At 38.0% G+C, this 17,918-nt stretch overlaps 1 protein-coding gene across 2 annotated transcripts in view; it reads left to right on the top strand.

Annotated features, from left to right (window-relative positions):
• Positions 1-17,918, top strand: part of RASA3 (RAS p21 protein activator 3) — a 294,331-nt gene that overhangs the window by 165,070 nt on the left and 111,343 nt on the right. For both annotated transcript variants that reach the window (XM_043994627.1, XM_043994626.1), the window contains exon 5: positions 16,507-16,583. In XM_043994627.1, the coding sequence (XP_043850562.1) occupies positions 16,507-16,583 (77 nt within the window). The remainder of the gene's footprint in view (positions 1-16,506; positions 16,584-17,918) is intronic.

Here is a 17,918-nt window from a genome sequence, read left to right as displayed (position 1 = left end):
TGGGCAAGTCACTTAACCCTCATTGTCCTGCAAAAAACAAACAAAAAACCCCCAACAAGAATGATTGAGGGAATAAGTCATTTTGACTATTATAAATACCCAAATTAACTATAAAGGACATATGAAGAAAGACGCTATCTGCATCCAGATAAAGAACTGATAAATAGAAGTATGTATAGAATAATTTAAAATATATATGCCTATTTGTGCCTAATGGTAGCCATATCTAGGATGGGCTGGGGGAGGGAAAGAAAAAAAAGAAAAAAAGAAATTTACACGATAACTTTATTATATATTTGAAAGGAATTGCAAGTTATATAATAGATTCACAGTTTCATGGGCAATCATCGTTTTTATTGTACTATGTTATGATGATGCTTGTTTTATTCCATAAATTAAAAATGAGCTAGTAATACCTGCCATACAGTAGGTTGTGAGAGCCAAATTAGATATATGGAGCATTAATCTCCCCCTTTAACTTTCCTTAAGAAAAAGGAGCCACTGAGCTTTTATCTATGATGGATCAGGTTTTTTTATTTTATTGCTTGGGAATTAATTAGATAACAAGAGTTGAAACCAATTAGGGAAATAAGGAAGGAAAAATACAAATGAATAATCTTAGATCTAAACTTAGTCTATTCCTTTATAAAACTCACTGAATCCCAAACTTCCCACCAGACCGCGAATCTCTGAAAAGACTGAACACCAAACCACATGCACTCCTTTCAATCCTGTTGTCAATAATACCTGAAAAGGTCCCTCCCAAGCGGGCTGGGTTCCACTGGTTCTCTGAAAATTCTTTACATATATTTTATCTCCTGAATTTAAATTGTGCAATGAAAAGTCTAAAGATCATGCCTGGACCACAGCTCCTGACTCATGGAGTTCGCATAGCCTAGTCTGTAATTCCTGTATATAGGAGGCATTACATGAGAACAATGAATCCACGAGTCTTTTTCACCAATTTTAATGGCAGTAGGAGTTGTCAATAATCAAATTAATACATTTAATTACATCCCCTCCTTTATATAATAGAGGGTTGAGGTAGTTATGCAATCTATAACACTTCTTACCACAAGGTGTCCGGATCAAAGCCAAATTTAGTAATATGTTCATGACACCTGGAAAATGTTATGGAAAGGTTATCATACCACATCTCATGGTCAAATAATTTTTACCACATTCCCCCCTTTGTTTCATTTGAAAAAAACGAATGAGTTTGCTCAATGAAGCAGCCAAAAATAATATCCTATGCTAACTAATAATATGGTAATATCAATATAGAAAAGGGAGAGAGAAAAGTTTTGACCAGAGGGGCAGTCCCTCATGAACGCGACACTTTGACATTGGTCTTGCAGAGGGAAGGCCTCTGCAGAGAGTACATGTTACAGATGGTATATAATAATAGAAGGAGATAACAAAAACTAACAAAACAAAAACTGTTCATATAAAGTCTCTGAGTTCTCTTGTCTTCTTAAAATGGTAAGATGTCATCAGGAGGAAGCTGGATTCTGGTCTGGAAAACTGGGCTCTGGACTCTGGACTCTGATCTGGAAAACTGGATTCTGGACTCTGGTTTGGAAAGCTGGATTCTTTTCTTTAACTGTTTGAATTGCTGGATTTTTTTTTATGGGATATTTTTTCCATTACATGTAAAGATAGTTCTCAACTTTTGTTTATACAAGCTTTACAATTTCAGATTTTTCTCCCTCCCCCCCCTCCCTCCCCCCTCCCCTAGACAGCAGATAATCTGATATAGGTTATATCTATATATCTCTATACATATACATATAGATATATATATACACACACATATATATACACATAATAACATTAATCCTATTTCTGCATTAATCCTGTTACAAGAGAAAGAATCAGAGCAGTGATGCAAAACCTCAAAATAGAAAAAAAAAACAACAGCACCCAAAACAAAAGAAATAATATGGTTCAATCAGCATCTATACTCCACAGTTCTTTCTTTCTCTTTTTTTTCTTGGATTTGGAGATCCTCTTCTATCATGAGTTCCCTGGAACTCTTCTGTACCATTGCATTGGTGAGAAGAATATAGTCCATCACAGTAGGTCAACACTCAATGTTGATGATACTGTGTACAATGTTCTTCTGGTTCTGCTCATCTCACTCATCATCGAATTGCTGGATTTTTACTAAACCTTAGCATAGCGTTGTCAATGATCAAATTAATACATTCAGTTACAAGGTACTTAATAAGTCTTTTATTGCTTGATTAACCTGAAGTCACACAAGTAACAATGAGCAGAGCAAGCATTTGAACCAAAGCTCTCTGATTCCAAATGCAGGGCTCTTTCTATCACAATGTTCTACTTCTAACACCTGTTAGCTCCTTTAGCTAGAAAAGTGTGAGAATCAAATTGCAAACTATTCCCTCAGTTTAAGACCAATATGTCAAGCACCCAAATATAAGAGTGTCTTCTTAGGTTTCTACATATAATCAAAAACATTAAAATGAAAGGAGAGGCCTGCCAACAAGTACATCTACTTTCTGTTTTCTTCTCCTCTAGTGTTTTTTTTTCCTTTTCGAAGGGCTGAGATAAAAAGCACAGAAGTTGCCAGAAGCTTTTCAAGTTTGCATGTACAAATATTTAACATGTGCAAATGAGTAAGGCCATCTGTTGACCGACCTGACTGATGGAGGCACCATTCTTCTAGTTGTTTCAAGAAGGAGAGGATTTACTGGGGGCAGGGAGAGCTGCTCCTTGTAGCCAATGGCTTTTTATGGTTGCCTGTTGGCTTGCAGTGTTTGGGTTGGAAAGCAGAACAAGTGAAGGGTTTTCTGTATCTTGGTGGCATGGAGATACATGGAACCCCCGAGTTGGCTCAACTGTGTCAAATGTAGCTTGAGCATTAGATTATTTAAAAACCTGCTATTGGGGCAGCTAGGTGGTACAGTGGATAGAGCACCGGCCCTGGATTCAGGAGAACCTGAGTTCAAATCCAGCCTCAGACACTTGATACTTACTGGCTGTGTGACCCTGGGCAAGTCACTTAACCCCAATTGCCTCACCAAAACAACAACAACAACAAAAACCCCAGCTATTAGCTGAAACTCGGGGAAAATGTATGCTTCTCCTCTCCACAGGAAACAAATAGGTATGAGACTCTTTATAAATAAATCCCTGAGGTCCTAAGCTTTGATGCATTTAGGGTTTGTTTATTTTTATCTCCCTTTGTAGGGGTTAGTGGGAAGGAATATATATATATATATATATATATGTATGTATATATATATATGTGTGTGTGTGTGTATACATATACATACATATATATATATATTTTGGGGGGGGGCAGGCAATGATTGGTTAAGTGAGTTGCCCGGGGTCACACAGCTAGTAAGTGTCAAGTGTCTGAGGCCAGATTTGAATTCAGGTCCTCCTGAATCCAGGGCCAGTGCTTTATCCACTGTGCCATCCAGCTGCCCCCAGGAAGGAATATTTTAATGCATTCTACCATTCCTGGAGTGGGCGAGAGGTAGTGGAACTATGACTCCAAAATGATCCCTATTTGACACTGGATTTATAGTCAGAACTGAAATTGGGTCATAGCTTAGCTGTATAAAGGTCCTGTGCTAAAGTGACCCTGAGCTCTCAGAGGCTGGGCCAGAAGAGTACAAGCTATGGCAGGCCCTAACAAGTGGAGGAGACCTTGGGGGTTGAGTCTGGGCCCTGCTTCAGGCTGGAAGTTTGCCACCCAAGGATCAGCCCAGTTAAGTTTTGTGAGGCCCTTTCCTAAGAGGTTGGATACCAGCTTATGTGGTTTCGTTTTTGTTTGTTTTATTTGTCATAATAATTCATGAAGGGTATAGAGAGTATCACTTATTTTGGTAGAAAGAAGCCTCAAAAGGCTAAAATCACAGATCCTTGGAATATTAGTGTATTTAAAGAATAACAATAATAATAATAATTGTTGTTATTGCTGTTTAGTTTTGTCCAACTCTATTTATGGTTGCCCGTTGGCTTGCAGTGTTTGGGCTGGAAAGCAGAACAAGTAAAGGGTTTTCTGTTTCTCAGAGTCATGGAGATACACGGAACCCCTGTTCCAAATGGAGCCCATTTGTTTTATTTTTGTTTGTTTGTTTGTTTTTTGGCAAAGATACTAGAATAGTTTGCCATTTCCTTCCACAGTTCATTTTACAGATGAGGAAACGAAGGCAAACAGCATTAAATGACTTGCCCAGGGTTACACAGCTAGTAAGTGTCTGAAGCCATATTTGAACTCAGGAAGATGAGTCCTCCTCACTCTAGGCTGGACACTATCCATCGCACCATTTAGCTGCCCAGTTATAATGATAGCTAGCATTAACATAGAATTTTAATATTTGCTGCAAATATCATTTCATTTGATCTTCACAACAGTTATGGGAAGTTGGTACTATTATTATCCTCATTTTATAATGAAAATTTTGAGGTTAAATGACTTACCCGGGTCACACAGCTAATAAGTGTCTGAGGCTGGATTTGAACCCAAGTTTTCCTGACTCCAAGTGCAATACTCTATTCACTGAGCCATCTAGCTATACTCCTGTGTATATTGATATAAAGGCTAGGTCTGCTAATGAGGTAGAGTTTTCTTCATTGTTTTATTTTTAAATTAAATTTATTTTATCATGAACTTAAGAAATAAAGCAAGCATTGTTTTATTAGCCAGATTTTTGCGGGGTACAGAATTATATTTTTATTGGTATACAGAACACCCATTGTGGAAACTCTGATGCAGGTCAGAACTCATCAGCCTCCTCTGCTGGCCTTAGAGTTACCCTGGGAAGGGGGCGGAGAGATAGAGATGTTAGCAGAGTCACATACTGAGTATAGAAGGTAGGGCCTTCATCTTTTAGACTCCCATGCCTGCTCTCTATCCACTATGTAGGAAATCTCATAAATCAGAATTAGCTTAAAGTTAACTTTCTAGGAAAAGTCATCTTTTTCCATGTGGTCTAGAATGGGATACCCCTACTTTTTATACTGTGTGTAACTCCCACTCTTACAAGCACCAGAGAAGGGAAACACCAATTATCCTACATCGTAGGATATCTCTGTATTTAACCCAAGAGAGGAAAACCTTAACAATTACCAGGGTCTGATCCTGTGGAGGTACTAGTCCCTCTTCTCGGGAAAAACAGGAAACAGGAAAGTGAACATTGTGCCAACTGACAATACTAGCCAATTTGTTAGCAGTTGTGACATATTTGTGTGTGTGTGTGTGTGTGTGTGTGTGTGTGTGTGTGTGTATGTGGGGGGATGTTATTAATTGATACAACAGCAACATTCTTTGGTTTGGTAGTAAGTGACACAAAAGTAGAAGGATAAAGGTCAGGCTGGGTGGGGATGAAAAGTCTTAAAAGATGATGCCTTGCCGGCTAAGTAACAAATGCATCTGACAATTATGAAGAATGATGCTTAGAGAAAGACTAAATGAAGCTTGACCTTAGCCATACAGTGAAGTTCTAATTCCAATTCCCATGAACCCATTCTTTATACTGTTACATCTTCTATAATACAGAGCTTTCTTTAAAGAAAACCTGCACAGAGCTCCCTCTGTAGCACAGATGTCTTCAGTTCATGGTCAATGACTGTGTCTCACACTCTACTAAATGTTCAGACAGGGTGGGAACCCCTCATTCAAAAGCTTATAGGTAGGTTGTACTAGGGGAGAAGGTGTGGTGTACTGGAAAGATCCATTGGGCTAGGAGTCATCATGACCAGTATTTTAATTTCTCCTAAGATATTTAGTAGTTTTGTGGTTCGAGGCAAAATTATTTAACCTCTCAGCTTCAGTTTCCTCATGAGTAAAGACAAACATTTGGAGAGCATCAAACCTCATGCAGTTCTTGTGAGGATCAAATGCAAATGTAAAATGCTTTGCAAACATTAAAGTGCTTATATAAATCTTGTTCAGTCATTTTGGTTGTGTCCAACTCTTTGTGACCCCATTTGAGATTTTCTTGACAAAATTACTAGAGTGGTTTGCTTTTTCCTTCTCCAGCTCATTTTACAGATGAAGGAACTGAAGCAAGCAAGGTTAACTGACTTGTTGGGAGTCACACAGCTAGTAAGTGTCTGAGGCCACTTCATGAGTCTTCCCAACTCCAAGCTTAGCATTCTATCCACTGTGACACCTAACTGCTGTTAGCTAATATTATGTACTAGGTACTGGGAAAGATGAAAAGATAAATAATATAAGAGCCCCACTCTCAAAGATCTTACTTTCAAGTACACAAGGCTAATTAGTGAGTTGCCCAAATCAGTAAGTTTTCCCAAATTGAGTACAAGTATCTTATAGCTTGTTTTAAAAATTTTTATTCTAATTTATGAAACAACACAAGCATTTCCATAACATAGTAGAATTTTTTAAAAAAGATTACACGTTACTGCAAATCTATTATGTACAAGTTGCCATTCCTTTTAAATATATAATAAAATTATCATGTAACTTTCTTTTTTTTTTCTTTCTTTTTCTGTCCCCTACCCCATGGATACTATTATACACACACTATATGCGTGTCTGTGTGTGTATGTATATATGTATGTATATGTGTATATATATACATATATATGTATGTATGTATATGTATATATGTGTAAAATCATTCAATACCTACTTCTATTTCTCAGTTCTTTCTCGGGATTCAGATAGTATCTTCCTTGATGGTGATGGTTGTTTCTCAGTTGTTCTGTCATGTGCAACTCTTCGTGATCCTATGAACCACAACATGCCAGGCCCTTCTATCCTCCACTATCTCCCAAAGTCTGTCCAAGCTCTTGATGGTGGTACCATTTGCTTAATCAGTATAGGCAGTAGAAAGCTTCCTACTCGTAAACTAGAATACCCACATTCACCCCCATAAGGCCCTATGGGATAGTTGATATACTTATGTACTTGGAGTCAAAGAGCTTCAGTTTGAATCCCAGCTCTCCTGCTTTTTTTACTTGTGTAGCCTTGAAATATTTGCTTTCTCTAGGCCTTGGTTTCCACATCTGTAAAATGAGAATTAGATGATTGCTGATGTCTTTTCTAGCCATGAATCCGGTGATTCCATGAACTATTGGTACAGTATTTTATCATGCCAGGACAGTGTGCATAGTAGATGTTCATTAAACATTATTAAAATAAGTTTATCCAGACACTTGACACTTACTAGCTATGTGACCCTGGGCAAGTCACTTAATCCCAATTGCCTCACCCCCCCTCCCCAAATATATATATATATATATATATATATATATATATATATATAAGTTTATCTATTCCAAACAACAGAATTATTTCAGTAAACTTGCTGTCTCATCCCTTTTAGCCTTCTTCCTGGAAGTCTCTGGAAGGTTTTATCCTCAGTAGCCTGCCTCTCCCACTGGCATATGATAGTTCTATATTTATGGTGCCGAGGATCATGGAGTAACTTAAAAGTCATTGTTACTACATCCCGAGGAAAGTACATTTATTTTAAGTTATGGAACCAGTTGCCACATTACTGCGTGGTGACCCAAAGCCCATCATTTCTTCTCAATCAGCCCACCTCTATGAGAGGAGAATCTTTTTTTAGCTTTAGCTAGTATTTATGGGTGTGGTTTGTTGTGTTTTTAGTGGCAGCATCTTGAAAGCATATTTTATGTGAAGGGCACAGTGGTCCTAGTGAATGAAGATTATAAGTAAGGCTGGAGCGTGGACAGGAAAGTCACTCACTTTGGAAGTATTCATTCCCTAGAGGCCATCAAAGAACTCCCTGAGTTCAGAGGCCAGAGGAGATGCTTAGCTTTGCTTTAATGTATGAGAACTTTTATGAGTCAGTTGTGGGATTTTTTTTCCTTTTTGTACATAGTATGTTTGGTTTGAACCACAAATCTACAGCTGGTAGAAATACGAGGTGTATATTTTGGTGGGTTTCAGAAGGGTGTGAGCAAGGCTGGTTTCTCTTGAATATCTACCCTGTGAAGTTTTTTTGGTCTACAGTTTGCTAATGATGGGGCTCCTAAATGATTGTAGCCAGAGATGGAGAGAAGCATGTTTGAAAATACTATATTTTATCAGTTGCCAATCAAAACCAAATGCTGCATGATTATAATGACTAAGCTTCTTTAAAAGAAAAGATATGAGAAAGCATCTCCCCCACTTCTTTGCAGAGGTAGAGACAATGGGTAGAGAAGACTATAATATATATTTATTTCTTAAAGAATATCAATGCTAACTTTTTATTTAAAAAAAATTAGTAGTATTTTATTTCTCCAATTACATGTAAAGACAATTTTTAACATTCATTTAAAAAAATGTTGAGTTCCAAATGTTTAACTTCTCTCCTTTACATGCCCCCTGCCTAAGATGGTAAGCAATTTGATATGTTATATATCAATCAATCAATCAATATATTTCCATATTAGTTATGTTGTGAAAGAAAAAAGACCAAAAGAAAAAGAAACATGAAAAAAGTGAAGATAGTATGCTTCATTCTGCATTCAGACTCCATCAATTCTTTCTCTGGATGTGGATAAAATTTTTCATCATGAGTCCTTTGGAACTGGACTTTTTTGGATATGTTGGTTAGTTTTGCTGAACTCTTTTGCTCCCTTCCTTGTTATAAAGGGAAACTCTGAGAGGGGAAGGAGGAATACATTTAACAATTTTGGTAATACAACACCAAAAGATATTGATAAACATTTATTTTTAAAAATAGTTTACTAGCCTTCAAGGAGGAACTGAAATAACATGTATTGTTTTTACAGATCCTCTAAAATAGAGGAAATCTAATTAGCTTCTAAATCTCTCCAACCATCTGAACTTTCTTTACATCCTGCCTTTTGAGCTAATGTTTGCTTTTTTTTCCCCAGTGTAAATCTTCCTTTGGAAGTAAGTGGTAGATTGGTGTGAAATACTTGGAGGAATGGTCCCAAAGAAAAGTACTCCTTGATCCTTTGATATTCATTCCCAAATCACCTTTTCAGAGAATGTACTAATTGCTCTGAAAATCCTTTAGCTGACCACAATCTGTTGGCTTTCTGCCTCTTCCTTTTCCTTCCCATACCAAACCCTGCTCTTTGTCCACACCATGATCTCCAATTCCTCAACCTTCTGGTTCTTTCTCAGGCCATCATGTCTGTACTAGTCACTCTCTCCTCCTTTCCACATCTTGACATCTTGGTGAACCACCTCAATTCTACACTGTCCTTTTCTCTTGAGTACCTGGACCCTTTGTCCTATTACTAAATTCGTGTAGCCAAGCCTCACTGGTGGATCACTCCCACCATCTGTTGCCTTCTTTTCTACACATTTGCAACTGAACAAAGATGGAGAAAATCTCACAACTTCTTTGATTGGGTCCATTACAAATTTATGTTACATAACTCAATTGGCCCTTCACTGCTGGTAGACATTCCTACATCTTTCTTTTTTTTCTTTTTTCTTTTTTTGGTGAGGCAATTGGGGTTAAGTGACTTGCCCAGGGTCACACAGCTAGTAAGTGTCAAGTGTCTGAGGCCAGATTTGAACTCAGGTCCTCCTGACTCCAGGGCCGGTGCTCTATCTACTATACCACCCAACTGCCCCCCCTTTTTTTGGTGCCTACATCTTTCTTTCTTTCTTTCTTTCTTTCTTTCTTTCTTTCTTTCTTTCTTTCTTTCTTTTTCAGGGCAATGAGGGTTAAGTGACTTGCCCAGGGTCACACAGCTAGTGTCAAGTGTCTGAGGCCAGATTTGGACTCAGGTCCTCCGGAATCCAGGGCTGGTGCTTTATCCACTGAGCCACCTAGCTGCCCCCTGCCTACATCTTTCTTATGAAATTACTATCCCACATTCCACAATGGCTCTTCTAAACCTTTTCATCCCTCTTCAAACATCCCATGACTCTTTCTTCCCTCACCCTCTCAGTTGATAACTTTGCCTCATGTTTTATGGGGAATAATTGAGACCCTTCACCAACAACTCCCTCTTCTTCTCTCTTCCTCATCTCATATTATTCTGATGCCTTCTTCCGCCATCTCCCTCTTCAGCCTGTCTCACATGAAGATATTGTTCAATCCTGGCCAAAACAAGCCTCTCTAGGTGCACAATCTAATTCTATCCTTTTTTCTCCAGCAGATTTCCCCTTCTATCAACCCCACTTTCTCACTTATTTTTAATCAGTCTGCTGGCTTCTTCTCTACAGCCTACAAACATACTCATTTCTCCCTCATCTTCAAAAAACCTCACTTGATCCTTTCATCCCTGTTAAGTATCATCCTAGATCTCTTCTGTCCATTGTGGCTCCTGTCTTCATTATTCATCTGAATAATTCGACTTCATTATTCAATTTCTCTCTCCAAAGTTACCAATAGTCTCTTAATTGCCAAATCTAATGGCCTTTCCTAAATCCTTTCTTCTTGATCTCTCTGAAGCTTTGACATTGTTAATCACCCTCTTCTCCTTGATACTCTCTTTTCTCTAGGTTCTTAGGACACCCTCTCTCCTAATTCTCTTCAGTCTTCTTCCGTGAATCTTCACCTAAGTCTCATCTACTAACCATAGGTATCCCACAGGGTTCTGTCCTGGGACCTCATCTCTTCTTTCATTATACTACACTTTGCAATCTTATTAGCTCCCATGGAATTAATTATCATCTTTTTGCTGATGATCCTCAGATCTACTGATTTAACCTTAACCTCTCTGCTGACCTTTAGTCTCATGCCCCAAACTTCCTCTTAGACATCTCAGACTAAATATCCAATAGACATCTTAAACTCAACATTTCCAAAACTTAAGTCACTATCTTTTCCCCTAAACTCTTCCTCAATTCCCTATTTATTGTCAAGGGCACTGTAATGGTAGGAATGATGCCACCTACTGGAGACTTGCTGTGGGAAAGCTCCGCCATGAGGAAAATGCTTCAGAGGGCAAGGCCATGTGGCTTTTCCTTGGTGTCAGGAAATGACGTTTGCTCATGGGTGCTGTCTATCAAGGCTACCAGCCAATTAACTTGAGGAGCCTCCTATTTTCTGGGAGAGCTCTCGCTTTTTTTTTGGTTCCTGACTTGGTGGTGGTGGCGGCGGCAGAGGACTTCACAGGAAATTTGAGGAAAGATAGGAATGCCAGGCTGTTGGAATTCTGTTCTCAATCTTTTTCTTTCTATTTTTCAATAAACCCTTAAAAACCTAAACTCATTTTATCAGTGATTTTAGTCAGTTTCCCCCAAAACTGGGGGAACAGATTAGAATCCACATTTAGAATCTTAAATTACACAGCACCACCATATTCCCAGTGTCCTAGACTTTCAACCTGTCACTGCCCATATCCATCTGTCATCAAGGCCTATCAATTTTACCTGTACAACATCTCTTGAATATTCTTCCTTCTTTCCTCTGATAGTGCCACCAAACTGGTCCAATCTCTCATCTCCTCACATATTAATTATTGCAATAGCCTGATGATGGTTGGACTGCCTGCCACAAATGTCTGCCCACTCTAGTCCATACTCCATTAAGCCATGAAGTGATTTTCCTAAAGTGTTGGTCTGTTCATGCCAATCTCCTTACTCGGTAAACTCCAGTGTCTCCCTATCATCTCCAGGACAAAAGACAAAATGCTGTTTGGCATTCAGAGCCCTTCACAGCAACCCCCCCCCAACCTTTCCAGCTTTCTTATGCCCTCCTCCCCCACTTTCATGTACAACATTGGTCTCCATGCTGTTCCCCAAGCATGTCTCTCCAAATCTTGGTTCTAGGCTGTTCCCCATGTCTGTAATGTTCTGCCTCTTCATCTCTGCCTCCTAGCTTCCTTCAAGGCTCAGATAAATCACCATCTTCTACAGGAAGACTTTCCCAAACCCCTTTCATTCTAGTCCCTTTCTTTTATCCATAATTTCCTATTTATCCTGTACGTAGATTATTTGTATGCATTTGTTTACTTGTTGTCTCCCTCATTAGATTGTGAGCTCCTCAAAGGCAGGGACTGTCTTTTTGCATTTCTTCACATTCCCAGTGGTTAGTACAGTGCCTGGGATATAGAAGCCATTAAATAAATGCTTGTTGATTCCTCTACTGATCATATAAAAGCAAGTACTGCATCACCACACATCTTTGTTCTATTTAGAAACATTTCCTCTCTCCAGCACTGACAGAGTCAAGACTAGAAGCTCATGCTACTACTAAGAGTAATCATAACTTACACTTATCTGGTGTTTTAAACTTTGTAGGATGTCATCTTCATATCATCTCATTTGCTCTTCATAGAAAGCCTCTGAAATAAGTAGTGTTATCACCATTTTACAGATTAGGAAATAGACTGAGAGGCTAAGTTACCTGTTCTGGAACCCACAAAAAAGTGTCTTGAGGCAGTATTCAGACCCAAGCCTTCCTGATTCCAAGTCCAGTCCTATATGGAAAAATGGTCTATGTTAAACAAAGTTACAAGCATGAAATGCACCAATGTACTAAATATACAAAGAGTGGATATTTCTCATTGTCACTTTTTTTCTTCCTCCCCTTTTCCTTCATCTGCCTCTTCAGAAAAACAACACCATTTTCCTCCAATGATGGGATGTTATTGAGTTTTAGTGAAATTCAACCTTCCACTCTATAGGAATAAGTGGTCTTGTTTGTCAATGCTTACATCATACATTTCTCTCTCTCTTTCTCTGTTTATATATCTATACACACACATTTACTGTTATTATTGTTGTTCAGTCATGTCTGACTCTTTGTGGTCTCATTTGCGGTTTTCTTGGCAAAGATACTGGAGTGATTTGCCATTTTCTTTTCCAGCTCATTTTACAAATGAGGAAACTGAGGCAAAGAGAGTTGAGTGACTTGTCCAGGGTTACACAGCTGGCAAGTGTCTGAGGCCAGACTTGAATTCAGGAAGACAAGTCTTCCTGACTCTCAGCTGGGTACTCTATCCGCTGCACCACCTATATATGTGTGTTTTATTTATTTATATGTGTGTTTGTATGTTTTATTAAGAACCAGAGAAAGGACAACATATTTTAAAAAAATAAACATTGGAAATTTATTCAATCCAGTTTCTTTGACAAATGGTTTAATTGATACAGGCCAAAACTATGAATGATTGGCTATATGAATTGAATAGTAGGCAAATTATCACAGCTAGGTGGCGAAGTGGATAGAGTGTTGGGCCTGGAATCAGGAAGATTCATCTTCAAGAGTTCAAATCTGGCCTCAGACACTTAATAGCTTTGGGATATTGAATAAGTTATTTAGTCCCTGTTTGCCTCAGTTTCCTCACCTGTAAAATGACACAACTGAAATGACTGAACAACATATTCCACCTTCAAGTTTGGAAACATCTCCCTAAAACCATATATCTAATAGAAATAATGAGTTGCTGGTACTCTGATAGAATGAGAATTAAAGAATATTTTAATTCATGTGAACTCAACAAAGTCTTTCAAGTACCTATTTTGTGTTAAGTCCTATGCTAGGTACCAAGGTTACGAAGGTGAATAAGATAGTCTGTGCTCCCAAGAAACTTACCCTTGCCCTACCCCAGTTTCATATCCAGTGAATTGCTTTGATTTGTCTTGGTGTCAGAAAAAAATGAGTTAGCTATGTGAATCCAAGAAAGTTTTAAAAACCTTAAATAAGTATGTGAATATGAGCTATTCAGCACTTGCTACTATCTTCAAAGTGCAATGATATCAGAGTACTGAGAAATGGAAGAGGCCTTCATGATTACTTTCTTGTCAAATATCCCCATTTTACAGATAAGGAAACTATGACCCCTCCACCCCAAAACAAAAAACAAAAACCAACCTCACTTTTTTTTTGTTTTGCGAGGCAATGGGGGTTAAGTGACTTGTCCAGGGTCACACAGCTAGTCAGTGTCAAGTGTCTGAGGCTGTATTTGAACCCAGGTCCTCCTGAATCCAGGGCCAGTGCTTTATCCACTGCGCCACCTAGCCGCCCCCCAATCTCACTTTCAAAACCCAATGTCATTTGTATTTACCTTCAATATGATTTTTGAAAGATGATGCTGTGGGGTAAGGCTGTAGGGTCAGGGTAAGGCAAGTAGATAATTGGAAGAATTACTGGTTGAGCCCATTCTAGTCATACCCCTCTTTGAGAGCAATGTTGGGCACACCCAATGATGGGCAAAGTCCTCATGTGGGGTTATTCTCCTTCCATGCCCTTTTCCCACTCAAGCAAATCCACTCTAGTCATGGCAGTTCAAACTAAGCCTGATTTTCTTCACTGGGCAGGGAAAATCTTGTACATTCATTGATTCTGACAACATTTCTTTTGATTTAAGTAGAAAATATATATTCCTCTTTTAGGGATGGTGAGACTTGCTGATGGAAAGCAGATTGTACAAGGTCACTGGATGATTCTGGGAGTGGGGGCTAAGAATTCATTTAGCAGTAATTGACAGCCTATGGTATATAGAACTCTGTGTGAGGCATTGCCTAGGAGGAAAGGATACAAAAGGCATACAAAGATGAATGCTTGCCCTTACAGAACTAATAGCCTATTTAGGTTAGGATATCTTAAGACCTTTTTCGGTTGTGGACTCTTTTGGAAGTCTGGGGAAGTCTATAGGCCCTTTCTCAGAATATTATTTTTAAATGCACTTAATAAACATATATACAATTACAAAGCAAATCAAGTATATTCAAATAAAAATGTAATTTTCCCCATCTAAATTCATGGACCATGATTTAGAGGGATAAAAGGTATGTTTGAAATGATAGCAGAACAGATAACTTCATGGGAAAATTATATTGTACTAATTGATTCTACAAGGGTCCAAGAGAAACAAAATAGAAAAATATTATTAAAATAAGGCAGGTGGAATTTGGTAGGGGAGGTTCACCAGAGAAGGATTGTTACAACCAGACCCTAGTTGTGTGAATTATCTACCAGGTCATGCTCTCTTTGTCTTGGATTCTCCTCTTAAACAATGCTTTTTCTTTGGTTTCCCTTAAGCACTTCTTCTCCTCCTCCTCTTCCTCCTCCTCTCCCTCCTCCCTTCTAGAAATCTGTTTAAAGCACATTTGAGCACTAAGCCTGGCCCTTCCTATATAAGAATAACACAGTTCTGGTGTAAGTTCCAGCCCATGTGTTCACTTCATCCTTCTCTTTGTTGTTCTTTGGGTCTTGTGCAGTTTTGAACCTCCAATTTATGATGTTCAATGATTCAAGAGCTTATAATATTAGGAAGCTATTAGTGTTTTTAAAATGGGCTTTAACTTTTTTGCAAAAAATGCAAACCATCAACAGAGATAGAACTTATGGTATCTGAATACAGATTAAAGTATAATTTTATTTGTTAGCTCCTCTTTCTAAAGGTATTTGGTCTACTTTAACAACCTGACTAATGAGATGTTTTGCACAACTGTACATGTATGACTTATATTGAATTGCTGGATTCCATAGGGAAGATTGAGGAGGGAGGGAAGAAGAAGATTTAGAACACAAAGTTTTAAAAAATCAATGTGAAAAGTAATGACAAACAGGAGGAGTTCAGAGAAATCTGGGAGGACTTACATGAACTCATGCTGACTGAGAGGAGCAAAACCAGGAGAACATTGTATACAGTAATAGCAACATTGTGTGCTGAACAATGGTGATAGACTTGGCTCTTTTTAACAGTGCAATGATCCAAAACAATTTCAAAGAACTTCATAATAGAAAATGTTCTCAACATCCAGAAAAAAGAACTGTGGTTTATGGATGCAGATTGAACCATACTGTTTCTAAAATACATACATACATACATAAATACATAGATAAATAGATAAATAAATAAATGGGATTTTAGTCAAGAAGGAGTCTGGGAAAAAAGGAGTCTAGGATTATCAAAAGGACCATATAGTTTCATAAATACAATCTAGCACATTCTACTCCTTTTCAAATGTGGGCCCAGTTCATTGTCCATCTTCAGAGACTATCCAAGATGTGGAGATGTGTACATTGATGGGAGAATATAATGGACTGTCTCTATTTCAGTGGTGTCAAACTCAAATAGAAATGAGAGCTCCTAAATCAAGATAAGGATCCCTGCAGCTGCTCTTAGATGCCCTTGTTTATGTAAAATTCTTTAACAGAGCTTACTTTTTAAAGTAATTTTTAATTTTGTTTTCGACTTTCTAATTATGAAAAGGCCCACCAGATTTAAACAGTGAGCATATATGGCTCTAATTCTTGTGCAATGATCATGCTGTCAAGGGTTGGGCTGGAGAGTGGTTTATTTGAACAACAATTTTTAAACATTAAATTCTTTCAGACAAAAGCGCCAGTTAAAGTGATTAATTCATTTTGTTTGAGTCATGGTCAATGGGAAATGGCCAGTTGAAGTTGGATATAGTTGTGTACAGTCATTATGTTTTATGGGTGGAAATTCAGTGAAGAGGTGGTTAGCAAGACAAGATTTCATTGTCAAATCAGTTTGACAGTGATACTTCTTTAGATACTGGTCCTTGATGGGAATGAAGGAACTGTTTTGTGCTTGCTATTCTCTCATTTTTCATATCATGCTTTATCTTGTGTGTTTCAGGGAAAGGTACACCTTGAGATGAGGCTGAGTGAGGTGATTACGGACACTGGTGTCATTTGCCATAAACTTGCTACCCGGTAAGCCTTGATGCTACAAAGAATTAACTGTAATTCAAATGATGTTCTTTCATGTATCATTAAGTATGACATAAAGTAATGACTGATTTTTTAAAACAACTATTCCCATACCTTTGCACCAAAGTGAGCATCATCCCCTTCAAATCAAAGTCCCAGTAATACCAATTTGGCCCAGAATGTATTTAGAATTCTTCATTGGGAACTGCCTCCAACATTTGTAGACATGCTTCTTAGAAATAGCTCCATCAGTGGTAAATCTTCGTCCTTTAAGGGAGGATTTAGTTTTTGGCAATATCCGAAAAGGAAATCAGCTAGATGTTTGGTTTAAAAATGACAGATTTTCTGCTGTGGCTCATAAATGGACCCCAAGGACATATATAAAAGAGGAATTCCAAAAGTATTTCAAATGGGCACAACATTGTAATTTAGTGTAGAGACTTCCAAGGTGACTACTTTGAAGATATAGAAGTTCCGGTATTTTTTAAAGGTCTTATTCACGCATAGTCAAGTCAACAATCATTTCTGAAGCACAGACTGCTCTAACGCTAATTAATACATATCAGGTATGTGATAGATAGATGTGTTCTCAAGGTCATGGGTTGTTTGTTTTCTGCTTTTCTCTTGTACTTAATAAAGGACAGCATGACATAGTGGATAGAGAACCAGCCTTGGGATCAAGGAGAACTGGGTTCAAGTAGTACCTTTAACATATACTGGCTATGTGACCTAGAAAAAATAATTTGATCTCTTAGGGTCTAGGCCAGAGGTATAAAATACACCAGATTAAAATATAATGGGGGGGCAGCTAGGTGGTACAGTGGATAAAACACTGACCCTGGATTCAGGAGAACATGAGTTCAAATCCAGCCTCAGACACTTGACACTTACTAACTGTGTGACCCTGGGCAAGTCACTTAACCCTCATTGTCCCGCAAAAACCAAACCAAACCAATATATATATTCCTGGAATCAGGAAGATATAAGTTCAAATCTGGCCTCAGACACTAACTGTATGACCCTAGGCAAGTCACTTAACCATGATTGTCTCACCCAAAAATGTAATTAGGAAATATTTTACAAAATAAATAAAAATACAATAAAATAGAGAGGACATTATCTTTTTTAAACTGTCAATATGCAACCTACAGGTATCCTTATGTATTTAATTGATAGCCCCCTTTTTAATTTTGAGTTTGACATTGCTGACTAGTAGATGCATTGGTAAAGTGAGTTTCCTTATCTGGTACTTCTCTATACCAATTAAATCACAAATCCAGTCTATATCCATTGAATAAGACACTTGCTAGCTGTGTAACTCTGGGCAAGTCATTTAAT

The sequence above is a fragment of the Dromiciops gliroides genome, chromosome 3, assembly GCF_019393635.1.
Source record: "Dromiciops gliroides isolate mDroGli1 chromosome 3, mDroGli1.pri, whole genome shotgun sequence".
Classification (NCBI taxonomy): Eukaryota; Metazoa; Chordata; class Mammalia; order Microbiotheria; family Microbiotheriidae; genus Dromiciops; species Dromiciops gliroides.
Note: the sequence above shows the minus strand (reverse complement) of the source record. Positions and strands in the feature narration are given on the sequence as shown.